This window comes from Sminthopsis crassicaudata, chromosome 3 (assembly GCF_048593235.1).
Source record: "Sminthopsis crassicaudata isolate SCR6 chromosome 3, ASM4859323v1, whole genome shotgun sequence".
NCBI classification, from domain to species: Eukaryota; Metazoa; Chordata; class Mammalia; order Dasyuromorphia; family Dasyuridae; genus Sminthopsis; species Sminthopsis crassicaudata.
This window is the reverse complement of record NC_133619.1, coordinates 235561867-235580662: the sequence shown is the minus strand read 5'-3', so window position 1 is coordinate 235580662 and position 18796 is coordinate 235561867. Positions and strand designations below refer to the sequence as shown.

At 36.7% G+C, this 18796-nt stretch overlaps 1 protein-coding gene across 2 annotated transcripts in view; it reads right to left on the bottom strand.

Moving 5' to 3' along the window:
• Window positions 1–2565, bottom strand: part of PRKX (protein kinase cAMP-dependent X-linked catalytic subunit) — a 125749-nt gene extending 123184 nt beyond the window's left edge. Inside the window, exon 1 of one of the 2 annotated variants that reach the window (XM_074300202.1) lies at window positions 2191–2565. In XM_074300202.1, coding sequence (XP_074156303.1) covers window positions 2191–2440 — 250 coding nt within the window. In that variant the 5' untranslated portion in view covers window positions 2441–2565. The remainder of the gene's footprint in view (window positions 1–2190) is intronic. The other variant, XM_074300204.1, reaches the window with a different exon arrangement.
• Window positions 2566–18796: the final 16231 nt, after the last annotated feature.

The following is an 18796-nucleotide window of genomic DNA, read 5'->3' as shown; positions in this document are numbered from 1 at the left end:
TATACATTCTATGGAATAAAAACTGCACACACACACATACACACACACACACGCTATAAACAAAAAAACAAAAACTACATATATATATATATATATATATATATATAGTTTAGACAAGTCAAAACGGGAAAGTGGAGGGGACTACTAGCTTAAATAAAAGCATTAGTCCCTAGTGTTCCAAAAGCTTCTAAACAAATCCCTTCTTCAGACACATTTCTGTTAGCTTACTCCTGTTGTATACCACGTGATTACATATCATGAACAGAATATATTAACTTGGCAACCTAAATCATTCTAGTTCAGCCTTAGTACACTTTGAAACAAGCAACAATTAAAAGGGTGGTAGAATATAGTTTGCAAAGCACCCTGAAACAGATATTAGGCTTGAGTTTTGATCTTGACTGCCACTAAGTAAACTGTTGGACTCCGAATTTACATCTGTGTGTTTTTCTTTATTAAAAAAAAAAAAAAAAGGAGTCTGAACCAGATCATTCTTAAGATTTCTTGAAGCTCTAACATTACATGATTTTAATATCTTCAGTGTTCCTTCAAATAGCCACTCAAAGTCCCTCATTGCGCTAACTCCTCTCCAGTATTATCTAACTAACTGAAGGTCATTTCTGCCCATAAGTTCTCCTATCCTCTCAGCACATACAAATCCAGAGAGCTGTCTTGTTCATCCATCCAAACTGTCATTCATATTTTCAATCAATTTGGGAGGAAGCAAGCTGAAGGTAAAAATATGAGCTGCCATTATCACTGGTTTTGTTTGTTTGTTTGTTTGTTTTAATAAATACAACTTTTTTCTGACTCTTAGCATGATCAAGCACATCCTTTACAAAGACCAGTCCTCAAATCTGGAACCCTAAATGACCTTTTAGAATGTCTATCAACCTATTTTATATCTTCCTAACTGAGCTCTCTTAAAGGGTGGTGTAGTAAAGCTGGCATGGTAATCCCATATTACGAATTCTAGTCCTGGTGAATTCTGCCTTTAGCTAGCTTATTGTGACTTTGGACAAGTCACAACTCCTCTGTGCAGTGCAGACTCTTCCTCTACAAAGGTTTTAAAATCCTGCTATCTATATTGCAAGATTAGCCTGAAGAAGAGCTGCCATCAACAATCCCAACTTGTCCCAAGATTTCTCTTACTAACAACACCAGATTTAACAAAAAATAATGGACACTATGAGTGATGCAATCAACTTGTGTGAATAGTTTGGAATTAGCATATTTGCATAAAATGCTTTCAAAGGATACAAATCTTATCTGAAAAGAAATGAACTTTGGGTTGCCACCTACAAGCTATTTACTACACAGCTAGATTATAAACAAAATATGAAAACCAAATAAGAGGATGAGAAAGCCAACATAAACAAGATGAAGAAAGAGTCCAAGAAATGTTGCTTGGTGTGTAATTCCCCGTTTAATAAAAGGGTGTGACATCTGGCACTTTCAGGCCAGTATTTTTTTTTTTTTTAATTTAGAAGTTTCTCACCTTTTCAGCACAGCATTGATATGGGTTAAAAAAAGATGTAGCATATAGCTTAATATTTAATATGCACACTCCTTTACTAGTCATGTTGCACGGTTAATACATAACAAGGGTCCTCATCCGAGTTCTGTCATTAAGTCAGAACAAAACAAAGTGTATTGAAAGCTGACAGTTCACTAAGTGCCAAGAAGCAAATTGAGTTCTAAGAAAAATAGAAGAAGCCAGAAAGCAAGAACTGTGTGTCCTGCAAGAAATGCTGTGTTGGTCGAAGGAAAAGTGGTGGCTGTTGGAAGGAGTCCTACAACTTCGCAATGATCTCAAACACCAACAACCCCAGCTTCTTTTCTTTGTAGTTATGCCCTGGGGAAGAGCAGTATGGCAAAGCCCCAAGCCGCATCGGGGAAAACACACACACACACAGGTAAGTGAGGTGCTCAGGGCTTGCTGTCTGGCTGCACACCATTAAGTGAAACTACCTAGGGAGCGACGACAAGGGGCGGCAGCAGCGGGCTTGACTGTTCCACAAACACAGAGTGCCTTTGTTTGAATTAAACGCCCGGGCCGGGGGGGGGGGGGGGGGGGGGGAGAGGGGGGAAAGAGTCCAAAGCCACTCGGTGCGCGCAGTTCCAGCCCCCCAGCCCATCTCCTCCCTACGCATCCCCGACCTCCCACTAGCTCCCCAAAGAGAAACTCACCCACTGTAGCCAGCGTATCGAAGTCTTGCAGCTTGTAAGCTGGAAGCTCGGGCGAAGGGGCCGGGGAGCCCGGGCCCGCCGCAGGGCTCGAGGAATGGGCGGGCTCCGAATCCCCAGATCCTGCGGACCCCGGTGTTGCCGGAGGGGGAGGGGGAGAGGGAAGAGGAGGAGGAGGAGGAGGACTCCCTTCGCTACCCCCGTTTCCTGCCCCGACCTTGGCCGCTTTAGCCGAGGACCCGGCAGCCTCCATGGGTGGTAGGATGGGGAAAGTCAGAAAACAAGCCAGAAGCCGGGTCCTCCTGCTTTTCCTCCTCCTCCTCCTCCTCTTCTTCCTCCTCCTCCTCCTCCCTCCTGGTGCCTCTCAGCACATCTGGGGGAAGGGTGGGAAGAGGGATGATGGAGGGGGCGCGGCTGGCTTTCCGCCCCCCCCGCCGGCCCGGCACGGCGGGGGAGGGGAGATGCGTGCACACTAGACACACTCAAACACACATACACACTGAGACACGCACACAAACTTTCTCCCTCTCTAGCTTTCTGGGACGCGGCCTCGGTGCACTTTCCCGGAGACTTTGATCAGCAATCTTCTGCCCTCGGCTGCGGACAGTCTAGAAGGAGCGGTAGCCTCGGGACTGCAGGCTCCAGCCTCTGCCGGACTCCTTTGCATCTCGCCCCATTGCTCAGAGGCTCACTCTTTCCCACATCCACCCCGCCCTATACAACACCAGCCCAGTCCGGGGCAGTCTCGCAGCCCCAAACCGCGAAGCAACGAACAATAGGACAGGGCCAAGTCCTCGGGCGGGTTTTTCTTAATTAAATAGCCGAGAGAGAGCCCAGAAAGCAGCTGGAGCCCCACTTCTTAGAGGAGGAGGAGGAGGAGGTAATAGCTAGAAGTCCCGGGGGAGGAGGAGGAGGAGGAGGCGGTACAGGCGGTCTCACAGCTGCTGCAGCAGCAGGAGGTGAGTCCCGAGCGGCTTGGATACAATCACCGGGACCACGTTCTTGGTTCACCCCGCACTTCCCCGTTTAAACCCCGCTGCCTCCACCCCACCTCCCGCGTCCGAAGGAATCCCTGAGCCCCGAAGGTTGCGAGCCGGGGACGCGGCAGAGATAGTTTTATTCCCTCTTTACCCTTGGGCTTTCCCCCCCTCAGCCTTCCAGCTCTTCGCTAAAAGGAGTCTTTCAATTTAGGCGGTTTTGTTTCACTAAATGGCAGGGATAGACTGTGGGGAAAGGACCAGGGATTTTTTGAGTGAAGTACTCTTAAGACACCTTCCCTCAACCACGCTAGGAAACCACCGGTTTCACAGACTCGGTGAAGATCTCCAGTCAGTTCCAAATTCAAAAGACTAGCACGTCCCAGACAACAAGGAAGGGGTTGTGGATTTTGAACGACGGTTGTGATGACCAATGGGAAGGCGCGCTCTATTCCCTCCCTTCATATCTCTGTTTTACAATTGGAGCTCCTGTCCCGAGGAGGCGGGAAGGAAAGAAAGGATAGCAGCCAATCGAAAGACTGGGGTTGGTCCGGGGAAGAGGTGTGGTCTGTCACTCCCAGGAATCCCAGAGTCCCCTCCAGAGCGGGTTTTGTTTGCTAGTTTGTTTGACTGTTCACTCTTCCAGGTGCTTCGGGCGAGCCGCGACCTTTCTGTCTGACTGGCCGAAGTCCTGCTTACATTACCTGGAATTCAGGAGCAGGGTGTTGGGAATGGAGATCGTATGCTGAGAGGGGGAAATGGAGAGGAGAAGGAGGGTACTGAAAAGCAAAAAATTGAGCAGCAAAAGGACTTTCAAGGAGCGTGGACCCAAGTCCATAGCTCACCTTTACAACTGTCGTCGCTGCAGAGAGACTTACAGAATTTCCTTACCACTAAAAGGGATCTCCAAGGATTCCTTGGGCTTTACAGAATCAATATGAAGTTACCAAGGAAGACTCGAATTACTCGAGTGGGTTATCACCATTGCTGATAGGCTGGAAAAATAATTTCCTTTTCCTGGTCACGTTTCAGAAAAAAAGATCCTTTTTTTTTTTTGTTCTTAAATCTAGAGTCCAAGAATCTCAGTGGCTCTGTGAACTTGGATGGGAAAATAAATTTCCACTGACCTCCAACTCAAATTTAAGATTTCTTTCAATTATTAAAAAAATAATAATAATAATCTTAGGAGGGCTTCTTAGACTTCACCAGACTGCCAAAGGGATCCACAATTGGGGGGCGGGGAAGGGGAGATAGAACTAAAAATTAATGTTAAGAGTTCCTGGCCCGAGTGCCTGTCTCCTTTCTTTGGGATGGGAGTATTCTCCGTTTCTGACTGATTGGATATTCTGTCATATAATAGAAAAAGAGAGAGAGAGGGAGAGAGAGGCATATATGTATATGTGAGTGTATCTAAGCATATGTGTATACATTTATGCATTCTGTATAAAAGATGAGGATTTGGCTGATCCAATTAATTTTGATGGACAGCGAGTTATTTTTTCTCATTTCTTTTTTTGGGTGGCAGCTTTCCTGTTAAGTAGCAAGCTACATTCAAGTTTTGTAACACATGGAAAATGGGTACTGCTAGTTAATTACCTTATTTGAACTAGAAAATTACACATGTTCCTTACACCCACACTTAGGCCCACAATTGAACTGTCCAGCTCAACTTCCAAAGTGTGGTTAGATCTGTACATTAATTCCTAGTCTGGTTTTTCCTGTGAGTAGAAGACTGAGGAAAAATTAGATAAGGAAGACTGTCAAACGATTGTATTGTCCATTTCCAGAACATTTTGGTGTAAGAAGAAATATACCACAAGCCACTTGTTTTAGCATAGCAATTGTTTTACTTTGTATACATTCAAATTGTGAACAAATTGGATATGTGGTTGCTATGTGCCATCAAAATTTTATATTTTACTTAATACATACTTTTAGCTTCAGAGGTAATGAATTGTATTTAGTAAGGAAGATACCACAAAGAAGTCTTAAGATTTAAGCATGCCCTTTGCCTGAAAGGGAATTACCTGTCTGTTAATATCTGATGGATATTAATCCCTCCTTTACTCAAGATATTACAACATCTTTACAAAGCAGCCTTCATCCTGAAGAATCATTAAATATTTTTGATATCTACATTAATAATACTCTAAATATTTTAAAAACCTTGTCAATAATATTTAGTTTACTTTACTGTCTTTATTATATATAATTACTTATTGCAGAGTGAAAAATGTTCATTGTAATAACAAAAGACTAGATATTTGTTAACTTTGTTTCTCTGAAAAAGCAATATAAATCAGACATAAAAGTCTTTTTTTTAAATGTCATTAGGTAAAAGAAAATATAATTTCAAAATGTAATCCTATTACATATACCTTTTAAGTTTTACTACAAACTTAAGAAAACAGAATTTGAAAATATTCTATTTGTTCAAATAGTCACACATGGCAGCAAATTTTGCAAACACTACTTAAGTGCCTCCTGTGTGTAAGACAAAATGCAAAGTTTAGATAAAACATGATCCCCTGGCCTCATCCAGCAAATTCAGCTTATATTGGGTGTCTCAATCTCTGAGGGCAATATTTTAGTAGAAGAATAAGGTGCATACACAGAGAAATATTATAAATGTGTGCATGTAGGCAGATAAAAAATGTTTAAAATGTTAAGGCCCCAGGACAGGAGGAATTGGAGAAGACTGGGTAGGAATTCACTTGAAGAGTATAAGCAATGATAATACAGACATGGGGAGGCAGGAAAGAACATTATGGTATGTTCCACTTAATCTACTTTGGCTGCAGAGAAGGAATAACATAGCAAGGAATAACATAATCTAAGTCCAGAAGGATAAAGTAAAAGCTATATTTTGGGGAGCTTTGAATGTCAGTCAAAGGAATCTGAATTTGATAAGAAAGACTGAGCCTTTAAACAATTTTTTTTTTTTTTTTAAGTTGGTGTGGCTTGGCAAGATCAATGCCTAAGGATAAAGTGAATGCTTGATTATCCCCTTTAGTGGATAAGTAGATGGTAATTAGGTGGAGGTAATTAAAATGGGTGGTGGGGCAAGGGCTATGTTAGGACTGATCCAATTGCCAAGAATGGATCTAACTATGGGCACAACTGTGGGAGAATTTTATACTAAATAATCCTATCTGAAGCACTCTGAGAGAAGACATGTGGCCTGAGTATTTTCAGTCAGTGGTATTTCCTATGAAATGAGCTTTCCTTTTCTTCAAAATTTCATTTCTCTCCAAGCCAGATATAGTCGTCAGATACAGATATAGAGTTAGATTTGAAAAATTGTTAAGCACTGAGTCTTAGGATTCTAGATCTGGAAGGAATCTCAATGACCATGTAATTTCAAATTTATGCTTTCAGTCAGTCAGAGTCAACAGGAATTTATTAAACTCTAGGATGAGCCAGATCCTGAGGAAACGAAGTTAAAATTCTCAGGAGTCTAACATAAAGATATGCAGAGTAGATGAAAAGTCAAGATGAATTATAAAATAAATTATGTGTTTTAAATTTCTAATTGTTAAAGATGCAAGAGTATAGAATTTAAACTATATAAGAATCTTCCTTTTGACAAGCAGGCTCTCGCTGAAATTTAAGTAAATTTCAAAATTCTGTCTCTAATAGATTTTCAGATGCTTCTTTTAGTAATCTGAAAAGCATTCATTAAAGCTGGAAACAACCTTATGGAATCCTGGTTCCATATTCTCATTTTACAAAAGAAGAAAATATAATGGTGAGGTCTAGGCAACAGATGATGAGAAATTTGAGGAAAGAAAAATTTTCCTTTGGGGAAATGGGATATCAGAAGAGACTATGGAAGGGATCCTATTTGGATTGGGAATTCATTTCAGGTAAGAGAACCACTAATGAAAGACAAGGAAAGGCAAGAGGGCAGGATAAGAATAGGGAAAAAAAAGAATAGTCCAGTTTTACAAGAATATAGTTAAGAAAGGGAAGAAATATAAAATAAGATAGATCAAAAATAAGCTGTGGAGGGCCTTAAAGACCAGGATTAGGCTTTTGTATTTTATTTGGTAAATAATGTGGAATTATAGAAGGTTTTTGAAGAGAAGGAGTGATCTGATCTGAACAATGCTTTAAAATTATTTACATAATGGTATGAATTTGAAAGGGTAGTTAAGTCATACTGACTTAACTGTGGATAAGATTCCTGGAGCAAGAAAGACTGAGTTCTAGTCTGGCTTCAGATGCATGTGTGTATGTGTGTGTGTGTGTGTGTGCATACATATATGTGTGTATGCACACACATACCCTTATATACAGAGTCAATAGAAGGTAATCTCAAAGGGAAGACATGAACATTGAGAGAACCCCAAAATTCTCATGTACAAGGAGAGATTTGTTCTGAGTTTAGAAGGAAGTTAGGGAGCAAAGGAGGGGTGGGAGAGTGTTCCAGCTAAGGAGAAACAGACACTAAAAAAGACAAAGTCAGAAAATGTATGCTGTGACTGAGCAACAACAAATAGGCCAGTATAAGCTGACTGGATGAGTAAATAGAGAGGAGCTATAAGAAGAATGGAAAGGGAAGAGGAAGCCAAGTTGTAAAAGGCTTTAAATGCCAAACAGGATTTTATATTTGTTCCTGAAGTTAGCATAAAGCCACTGGAGTTTATTGGATAGGAATGACTTTTAAGGAAATCATTTTGACAGTTTTGTGAGGTGAGGAATAGATTCGAGTGAGACAGATTTGAGGAAGAGCAATTAGCCAGTAGTCCAGTCTTAAAGTAATCCAGACCTACACCATGATGGAGGTTATAGGAGTAGAGAAAAGCCGTATATTAGAAATGTCATGAAATTAGAATAGACACCATGATCATAGATTGGAAATGAGGCCTGAATTAGAATGGCGCTTTGAATTTTCCCTGAGATAGCCCTTTTAAATCCCTCATTATTTAGCATTCTACAGTGCTCTGAGCTAAAGTTCTCAATCTCCAGAACAGAGCTGATAGCACTTGTGCTGCACATTTCATAGGGTTGTGGTGATAATCAAAAGAGATTATGTAAGTAAAATATTTTATAAAACACTGCCAGTGAAGTGGCACATAAGAGTGCTTGATTAAAGTCAGGAAGATTTTTGATTTCCTGAGTTCAAAACTGGTCTCAGACAATACTATTTATGTGACCCAGGATAGGTAATTTAACCCTATTTGCCTCAGTTTCCTCATTTATAAAATGATCTGGAGAAGGAAATCATTCCAGTATCTTTGCCAAGAAAACCACAAATGAGTTTACAAGTCAACTAAAATGACCAACAGCAACACTGCAAATAAAAGCTATCATTATTACATATTTTCTCTCTTTTTGAATGTAATAATCATTCCCAATCCTATCTCATCTTTGAAATTTGAAATTCTACTCAGTGCCTAGTCAGTTCTGTAATTATTTTCCTTTGAATGACTGTATGTTGAATTTTTATGTTCATTAAATTTGTGAAGTCATAGACGTTTATATAAATATGTGAACTGGATAAAATCATGTATTCCATACTTTTAAAAGAATCATCAAAGTAAAGTCACCCCCAATTAACAGCTGATTAGTTCAGTTGATTGGTACACTTTAATAATTAGGCCAATTCATGGATTTAATCCCATTCTGAACCATTGAGCTTTGGTTTGTTTCATAAGGATATCTCACATCTAGTTAGCTATGTCATACATATGTGTTACTGGTTTCAAGGAAGTTTGAAATAATAAGTATAAATTTTTCTGATGCAAAAAAAATTTCAAACACAAATGTATGCTTACTGATTAATGATCTGGTAATCCTGCCTTCTAGATGTAAATGACATCTATATGAAATGGCATCAGTATCATTATTGCCTGTTTTTTTTTTTTCATTTAATTTTGTTCAGACATTTTATTAAGCACCTATTGCATATATATCATATTAAATTATTTTCTTGGGAAAGATATAAAATTTAGATAATACACAATAGAAGACCTTACGGATCCTATTTTCGGGAAAAGGTTAATGTGCTTAGAAAACCAGTACATGACAAGTGTGTTAGAGAAGAGCAAAAAAAAAAAAAAAAAGTCATCTTAATACTTCCTAGAGGAGGAAGAATTTTCTGTATTCAAACTAGTACAATCTAAAATAAGGAACTCAACAAACAAACTGGAGGCAAGTTGGGAAAATAAAGAGTAATGAGTTTTTGTTTATTGTTATCCTTTTTACATACACCAGTTAGATTCATGCTGAAATAATCAATTTCATCAATTTATGAACTCTGGATGCTGTGGAGTTAAAGATCTCCCAACACTCTTATTTTTATGGCCTCTTAGGTATAATTAGACCAGCCCAAGTGGGATGAAAAATTATGGGCTGTGTGCAACTCTCACACCACTAATGACTATTTGTTTATTTTTAGAATTTACAGGAACATTCTCATTGGAGAAATGCCTGAAGATGCAAAAGAGAAAGAAAATACACAAACATAAACAGAGGAAAAATAGGCCAGACTAGGTTCAAACCACTAAATACCAAAAGTCATCAACCTGTGCTGATGACATTCTAAGGAAAATGGTTGGCCCACTCAAAAGCTCAATTCTGATATGATATAATGAAGAAGGCACTGGTTTGTCATCAGATCTGGTCTAGAATCTTAGATTTGGTACTTTTTAGCCCCATGAATGTGGGCAAAATATTTAATTTCTCTCAGCCTTTATTTCCTTATTTGTAAAGTGGACCTAATAATATTTATGTTCCCTATCATATAAATATCATTAGTTTTAGATCTAGAAGAAATCATGGTGATCATCTTGTTCAGCCTTCATATTTTAAAAATAAGGGGAAAGTAATTTGTTAAGAACCCACTAGCCTAGTATTATACTAAATAAATACTTTTTACAAATATTATATTAATGAATCCTCTCAACAAGCCTGTGAGATAGATGCTATTTTAATTCCCATTTCACAGTTAAGGAAACTGAGGCAGACGGTGGTTAAGTGACTTACCCAAGATCACATTGTTAGGATGTATCTGATTTCATCTCAGGTCTTCCAGGCCCAGTACTCTATCCACTGTACCACCCAAACTGCTTTGTATGAGAGGAAAAAGAGATGAATTGGATTTACTGGAGATGACACAGTCAATAAGTAACAGAGCCAGGATTTTAGCCCTAGTTCTTTAATTCCAAATCCAATTCTCTTAAAGAAAAAATGTCTATAAAATGAATTGCAGAGTATTATTATAAAAATCAGCCATTATTATTAGTCTTGCTGTGATTCCTTTTGTTATTGTCCCAATGTGTCCTCAATAAGAAATAACCATCTATTATATATTTTTAAAAATTGCTAATTTGATTTTCAGCTAGGAACAAATCAACACAAATCTGCTACTGAGGTCTTTGGTCCACCAAGATCTATAGTTAGCTTACTAAATAAATTCTGTACCAGTTGAAGCTTTCAGATGTGGAATTTTCCCAAGATCAGAAGAATGAGAACTTTGGATGCTAAGAGTTTATGGTTGAAATCTCTTGAATACTTTGTAAATTGCAAAAACCTAAAAAGAGTCCAAACAGATAGTGGAGTGAATGCATTGGTTATACTAATTATATCCCCAGTAATATGTCAAAAGAATAAAATAGAATAAATTAAAGAGAACAAAGAATCAACAGTTTGGGTATATTCAGGGTAGGATAAATAGTTTGACTATCCTGGACATATGAAGTGGTGAAAAGGATACTACCTGAGTGACCTTGAATAAGTCATTTATCCTCCTTTGAGAATCAGTTTTTGTAGCAGTAAAATTAGACTATTTATACCTCCACTATTAAGGGACATAGAAAAAGTGGGGTTTTGCTCAAGGTCACATATAGAATAACAATAACAAGATTTGAATCCAGTTCTACAAGTTGTGTGAAAACCACTTTGCAAAATATTCTACAACCATGAATTGTAGAATGTTTTGTTTAGACATTTCATTTGTCCCTATTGCATCTTGAATGATAATGATCTTTTTTATATATTATATCCTCCAGTAAATTATATGGCCCCATCAAGGTCTAAATCTATGGTTTTGTGATGCTAAGCAAAGCCTGGGTCATTTTCTTTTTGGGGAAATTGTAAAGGAGGCTCTTCAGTGAATGCAAGTTGATTTAGAATGCTCTTCCAACTCTGAGATTTTGTGATATTAGAGATGTCCCAAAATAGATTTTGCCCTCACATGAAGTCTTAAAGCAAAATCTAAGTGGCTATTTATTGGAGAAGCTATAGAAGAGATTCTTGATCAAACAAGATGCCTGAGGGCCCTTCCAGGACTGAAATCCAGTGATTCTGTGAAAGCGATGTTTTGTGTCTATGATATTTGGGCAACTTGCATGAGAGAGATATGTTTGTACGCATTCAGATGTGTAATACTATGACTCTAGCTCTTGTATCAGTCAGAAGATACTGATAGTACGGGGAACAAAAGTTTCTTTTTAAAATTACACTTAAAATGAAATCTTATCAGCATTAGAAAATAGAGATAAGCAATAAAAGAATGAAAAAAACTAGTTTTTTATGAAAATAATTTTAGGTCATCAGTGATTTGAATGCATTTACAAATTCAACGCACATACATATAATAAAAGCAGGAAAATATTTTTCAGGGACTTTTAATACAAACATTAGAAAAGTAATAACTTTTGTGTATATGTATATGCATAGCCACACAGTGGATAAAGGTACACAGCCTGGAATTAGGAAGACCTAAGTTGAATCTGGCCTCTTAATATCTCTTAATAGCTATGTGACCCTGTGCAAGTCATTTAATCCTATTTGCCTCAATTTTTTCAACTATAAAATGAGATGGAATAGAAAATGGCAAGCTTCTCCAGTATCTTGCCAAGAAGACCCAAGTGGAGGCACAAAGTTGAACACTACTGAAATGACTGAATAACAATAAAATGGACATATATATGTATATATGTGTGTGCATATATATACATGTATACTGTCCATGGGAAAAGCAAAATCTCTACATATATTCACAGATGATTATAGTCATCGAAGCTAAATAAGTCTGTAGTGCCTCAGTATTTTATCTTTGTTCTAAGTGGTTTGTCTGTATTTGTTTGCTTTTCCTAGTATGGGGTAATCAGCAGAAATTTAGACAATTCTAAGATATGAGTCCTTGAGAAAAACCAAACAAACATTACTTCAGCTCCCAGTCAAACGGATGCATGATATCTTCACCCCATCATAGATCATAGATTTCAAACTGCAAAGGACCACAGAGGCTATCTAGTTCTTCCCTCTCATTTTATAGATGAGAAAATAGTCAAAGAAATATTCCACAAACGAAAAAAGTTTTCCCTCTGGGTGTCCAAGGGTAAGTTAAAACCCCCACAAATATTCAGATATAGATACCAGGCACTGAACAAATCTGTAGTGCTTTACCCTCGGTTTTATCTGTGTTTTAAGTACTACTGTTTGGTTTGTTTGTTTTCCTAATTTGGGGTTATCAGGAGAAATTTATACAGTTCCAGCACAGGAGTGAGTGCTTAAGAAAAAAAAAAAAAAATATATATATATATATATATATATATATATATTTCAGTACCCAAGCAAACTGGCTCCTTATGCCTTTATAGCATTATAGATTTAGAATTGCAAGGAACCTCAGAGATTCTCTAGTCCTACTCCCTCATTTTACAGATGTGGAAACTGAAACCCCAATGGAGAGTTGACTTTTCTCACTTCACACTAGATTACCGCAGTAGCCTGCTAATTGGTCTTTCTGGTGTCTCTCCATTCTAATATATAGTTCATAGTCCACTCATGTCAAAGTAATCTACTTATGTCAGGCCTCTATTCAGCTAACTCCAGTGGCTCACTATCACTTTCATGATCAAATATATAATCCTCTTCTTAGAGTTCAAAGCTCTTCATAATCTCCCTGCCTCTACCTTTCTACTCTTCTTATACCTTAAGCCACTACCCTCTTATACTCTGTGATCCAATGTCACTTGCAACCTTACTATTCTTTGAACAAGACATTCCCTCTCCAGACTCCATGCAATTTCACTAGCTGTTCCCAGTGCCTGGAATATTATCCTTCTTTATCTTTGACTCCTATCCTGCCCGGCTTCCTTCAAATCCTAGTTAAAAGCTTGCTTTCTGCAAAAAGCCTTTCCTGATCCTTCTTAATGTTTTCCCTCTTAGATTATCTCTAATCTATCCTACATGTAACTTGTTTGTCCAGAGTTGTTTTTGTGTTTTTTTTTCTCCATTAGACTATCAGGTTCTTGAAAGCAGGACCTTTTGTTTTTTTCTATATCCCCCAGCACTTAGCACAATGTCTAATACATAATACATACCTAATAAATGCTATTGATTATCTGAAGACACCCAAATAATCAGATTCCATTTCCTGAATTCTTTCCTTTTTTTACCAGATGGACTCTGGAAAATTGGTTTGAAGAAATGGTGACTCAAGAAACAAGTCTAAAAGCATTTTTCCCAACATAGAACACCTCAGAGCCCCAAAATCTCCATGGGTACTTAAAATATAGTGCTATCATATAGTGCAAGCATAAAACAACTTTGGATATGTGTCTATAGTCCTGCCCCAAACATGAGAATACCCTTCATCAGATTCTTGACATAGAAAAGACACTAGTCAGTCTTGTGTCCCCTCCAAAGAGAAACATTTTATAGAAGCTTTTTTTTTTCCCCCGGAGGCATTTGGGGTTAAGTGACTTGCCCAGGATCACACAACTAGGAAGTGTCTGACATTAGATTTGAACTCAGGTCCTCCTGACTTCAGGGCTGCTATCCTATCCTGACTCCTATCCATTGCACCACCTAGCTGCCCCAGCAGCTCCTTTTTAAAAAAGATTAAATAATGAGGCTTCTTAGATAGGATTAGCAAACAGCACCTTTTATATTTCCCTCCCCCCCCCCAAAAAAAAAAGTTTTGGAGTAGAACTTAGAGAATCTAGATTCAAATTTCATTGCTAATACTTGTTTTTATGTGTGACTGAGTAAACCAAGTAACTTTTTTGAAACTCAGTTTTGTCATAAAATGGTAAGAGAAGAGGAGATAGGTATTCTGGATTTGGAAGCAGGGACAATGGGTTTGAATTTTGGCTCTGTAATATATTATCTCTGTTACTATGTGCACATTATTTAACCCTATTGAATCTCATTTTCTCATTTGTAAAGTGAAGCAATTGGACTGAATGACTTCTAAAACTCTTTTACATTTAAATCTGTGATCCTATATGACCTTAAATAACAAAGAGAGATCCCTAGACTGAGAAAATCACAGGTCTAGACTAACTGACTTATAAACATTTCTTCTAATTATAAATCTAAGATTATAACCAAATGAATTACTATTTTTTTATTGTGATGCATAGTTTTTTATTTCCCAGGACAGATACTGAATAGAGGAAAATGTTGCAAGATCTTACAGAACTTAATCATAGAATAAAATGACCTTCATGACATGGAAATAAATTGTGGTAAGGCTCTTGCAAAAACATCACTAAAAGCAATGTTAATGTGGGAAATTAAGTCGCTTTATGCCAGATAAAGAGACATAAGCTTACAGTTCATTAACCAGTACACAGGATAAAGTTTAGGGACAAGTATGAAAATTTAAAAATGGTTGATTTCAAAGAAACTTAAAAGATTGACTTGTTGGCAGAGTTTCATGAACTTGTGTCTAACTCTGAAGAAGCTTTCATTTGGGTAAAAGAGGTCATTTTAAACATTTTAAACATGTTCAACAAAAGTTATGGGATTTTAAAGTTTTCATTACATTATCTGGAAATTCAAACACATGTTCTGGAAAACTAGAGTAACACAAAATTCACTGGGGAAAAATCCTTCATTTTCTGGCTGAAAGATTGATGATACAGAGCTGCTGCTTCAGGTGACATTAAGGATTGTCCAAAGGATGAGTCACTCACTATTGCTCCAGTTAGTAAGCTGATGGGTTCTTTTCAGTTTCTCTCTGTGTATGCAACCAGCTATGTCTCCTACACAAGCTTAATTCTCATAGACTTCTCCTTACAGCTTCTTCTTCTGAACAAATCCTATGTAACCCAGTCTTATGTTCATTAGACTTGGTAAGGGGCACTGAGAGTTGTCTTATTTGTCATTTTTCACTATTTGCTTATCTGCTTGTGCCTTGAATAATTGACTTGTATAATAAATGATTGACCTAACTTTCTGACATGACTAGCTTATTAAAACTCCCTTACCCTTTTTTATTCTCAAATTGTGAATTCACTTGGGTATTTGACAAGTTGTTTTATATATGTTCTATTTCCAACTAGAAGCTAAAAGACTGGAAACCCACAAGTTCTCATAACCTGCCTAATTACTCTAACTTATTTGATTGACTGTGAGACAAGCAAACCCTAGAACTTAGTTCTCAGTCTCAAACTGCAAACAAAATAAATTTCTAACAAATAATATCATCAAATTAAAGTTTACAAAAAATTACTGGTTTATAATCTTTACTAATTTCTTAATGTCAGTGTGGTATCAGGAGTTTTAGGAGAGATAAGGTATATAGTAGCCAAGAGTACTGAATTGGAATCAAACCCCCTAGCTTTGAATCTGAATCTATTATTTAAAACTCATGGGGACCTTGCATAATCACTTCAACTCTCCTTTCAATTTGTTTAATTGAAAAACTAAACTATTAGAGTAGGTGAACATTTTACAACTCTAAATCCTTTGACCCTAAGAATGATTAGACCCAGTTTCTAGTGGAGCAGTAACTGGGTCTAAGTTATAAGCTAACCTTAGCACAACAGGTCAGAAATAAAAGGAAATGGGATTTAAGGAAGACCAGCGTTAGCTATACTAAGCTGTCCTAAGCAGCCAGAAGTCCATATTTAAAATAAAGATAAATAAGAGTACAAGGGATAAATAAAGTATAATTAAGTTCTTACCATGTGCCAGGTACTGTGTTAAATGCTGCATATACAAAGTTTGCTGGAGTAAATAAGAAGGAAGAAAGAACTATCAAAAGTAAAAAAGGCTTTATCATTCCAGGGCTTCAATCTTTTTTCTTATTTCTTTTCCAACCAAGAACTTGTTAATATTGCCATCACTAAACAAGATAAATATTCAGAGAACTGCCTTGTTATTCTCTTAAATTGAGTGAGTGACATTATGATTTTAAATACTATCTTTCTACAAGATATGAATCTTTTCATAGAAAAATTAAAATTAAAAAAAATTTAAGTTAAGTTTGGGAATTGAATGATTTGAAAAACATTTGCTTCTTAAGCATTCCTCCTAGCAATTTAAAGAAAATTACTTATTGGAGAAAACTCAATAAGCAAATGATATATTATGTTTTTATTTTATAAAAAGCAAATATCATTATGTGAAGCAGAATTGATAACTTTGAGCTATAATCCAGCACAAGAAAAAAAGGGCATATCAATAAACTACAGCATCAAAAATTGCACAATTATCTCTGTCTTCACCATGTACTTATCTATTATCTTCAATTTTCTGATACATGAGTCACTATCTTTGTTTCCCTAGTGTCTAGAAAATAGGAGATACTTACAAAATGCTAATGGAATGGAATGAAAACATGAATGGCCACAATTACGTTATTGTCCTATCAACATCTGGACTTGGTTGATTTCATCAGAAACCCAGAACTTTAGAAGTGGAAGAGAGCTCAATAATCATTTCCCTAAGAAATTGTCACTTGAACATACCAGACAAGGAATCATCTTACCTCTTAAAATCTGTAATATCTCCTTTGGAGAAGCTCAAATTGTTAGGAACTTCTCCCTCATATCAAACTTAAATTTACCTCTGTAATTTCCCCCCACTACTTCTAGATCCCCTTCTGATACTAAACAAAATAAGACATTCTTCTTCTACATGGCAGCCCATCAAATTCAGGAGACACATCAGGAAGAGAATCACAAAAAAGTGGACGTCCAACACATACCTGAAAAAAGAATTTTCTCTGCAATGTAATACTAGACAAATTATTATTCACCTTTTTCTTGAAGACCTCCAATGAGGTCCTCTAAAGTGGCCCATTCCACTTGTAGATAGTCCTTAGTATTAGGGACTTTTTTCTTCTAATATACTTAAATTTCTAACCCTCTGACCACTGTGGCCAAACAGAACAAATCTAATTCCTCTTCTTTGTGGCAGGACTTAATCATCAATAAGGAATTCCTCTTTCATCTAGACTATACTAGACATCCTCTGTGATGGTAGCAAACACCTTTAGCGAGCATTTTTTTCCTGCTTTGTGCTTGGATTAATATTAGAAACCAATCTCGAAGTTTTTGTTGTTTCAGCTTTCAAGTAATCTATAATTTTTGATGGATTCATGACAGACTTCTGATTGAGGAGAACCTTAAAGATGATGTTTTATTGAATCACATATGATAAACAAACAAGTATTTTGGATCTTACATTCTCTCTATCTTTCGTTCAATCAGGTGATCTGCTAGAATATAATTTATGCAAACCTGCACTTTCTGTTATCATACATTCATCTAGGATGCTTTCTCCATATATATAGTTTATTCTCATGAATATTTTATAGATATGAGAAAATTAGTTTATGTGACAAGAATTATTTCTTCTATCATCATTTTTGGTAATGGTCAAATTAAAAATTTTTTTCCAAGTCTTCAACATCCAAATACCTTGAGAATTAGCCCCTTAATGCCCTCTATATTGTGTTGCACCTAACACAGACATTCTTTGTACACAACTGTTGAATGATGTTGTTTTCATTGTTTTCTTCAGTGCCATTACTACTTCCTCACATAAAACTTCATGTGCTATTTGAGTCAAAATGTTCTGACTTTACTGTAATTGAAGAAGAGGATTTGTTATGATCATTATAGATCTTTTTCTATATTTTCATCTGTTTATTATTCTCATTACAGTTTCATCTTTGAATGTCCTTGGGATAGTTTTGCTTAGTTGAATTTCTGACCAACCTTTCTGAAAATCCATTTTTCCCTCCAATGCTTCTCTCTGTTTTATGAAATTATATTGCTCACAATCTTTTGCCATACTCCTAAATAAGATCTTACAAGGAAATTTATATTACAAATTAGTGTTGTCCTTGGCTGCCATATCTCTTTGCTTGGCAGGAAGATCAAGTGTTTGCTGGCTGAAAGAAGCAAATAAAATTTTGGAAACTTGTGCCAAACTTGAAAGGAAAGGGCTTGATTAATGAGGATTATTATTTCCTAGTTTGAAATTATCATATTAGAAATATATACAAAGTATTCATTTTCATGTAATAGAAAAATAGTATTTATTTTTCTTTTAAAAACAAACATTTCTATTTTATATTAAGAGTCTTCTAGTGATTAAAGATTTTTTTGTTCTGACCATGAATATTAAATTTGTTTCATAATTTTTTTATTTCTTTATGATAACAAAGCATTACTCATGTTATTATATTTATCCATACAAAAACCCCAGGAGGAGACAGCTAGTATTATCCTTATAATCTGATAGATAGAGTGGATGAAATTTTTCTGAATTCCCCAAGTAATTGATTTTTTAAAATGTAGCTTGAAATATCCAGATTGGTTAGTTCTATTCAGATACTTGTTTAGGTTATGCTAGTTTATGAACTATGAACTCTGTAA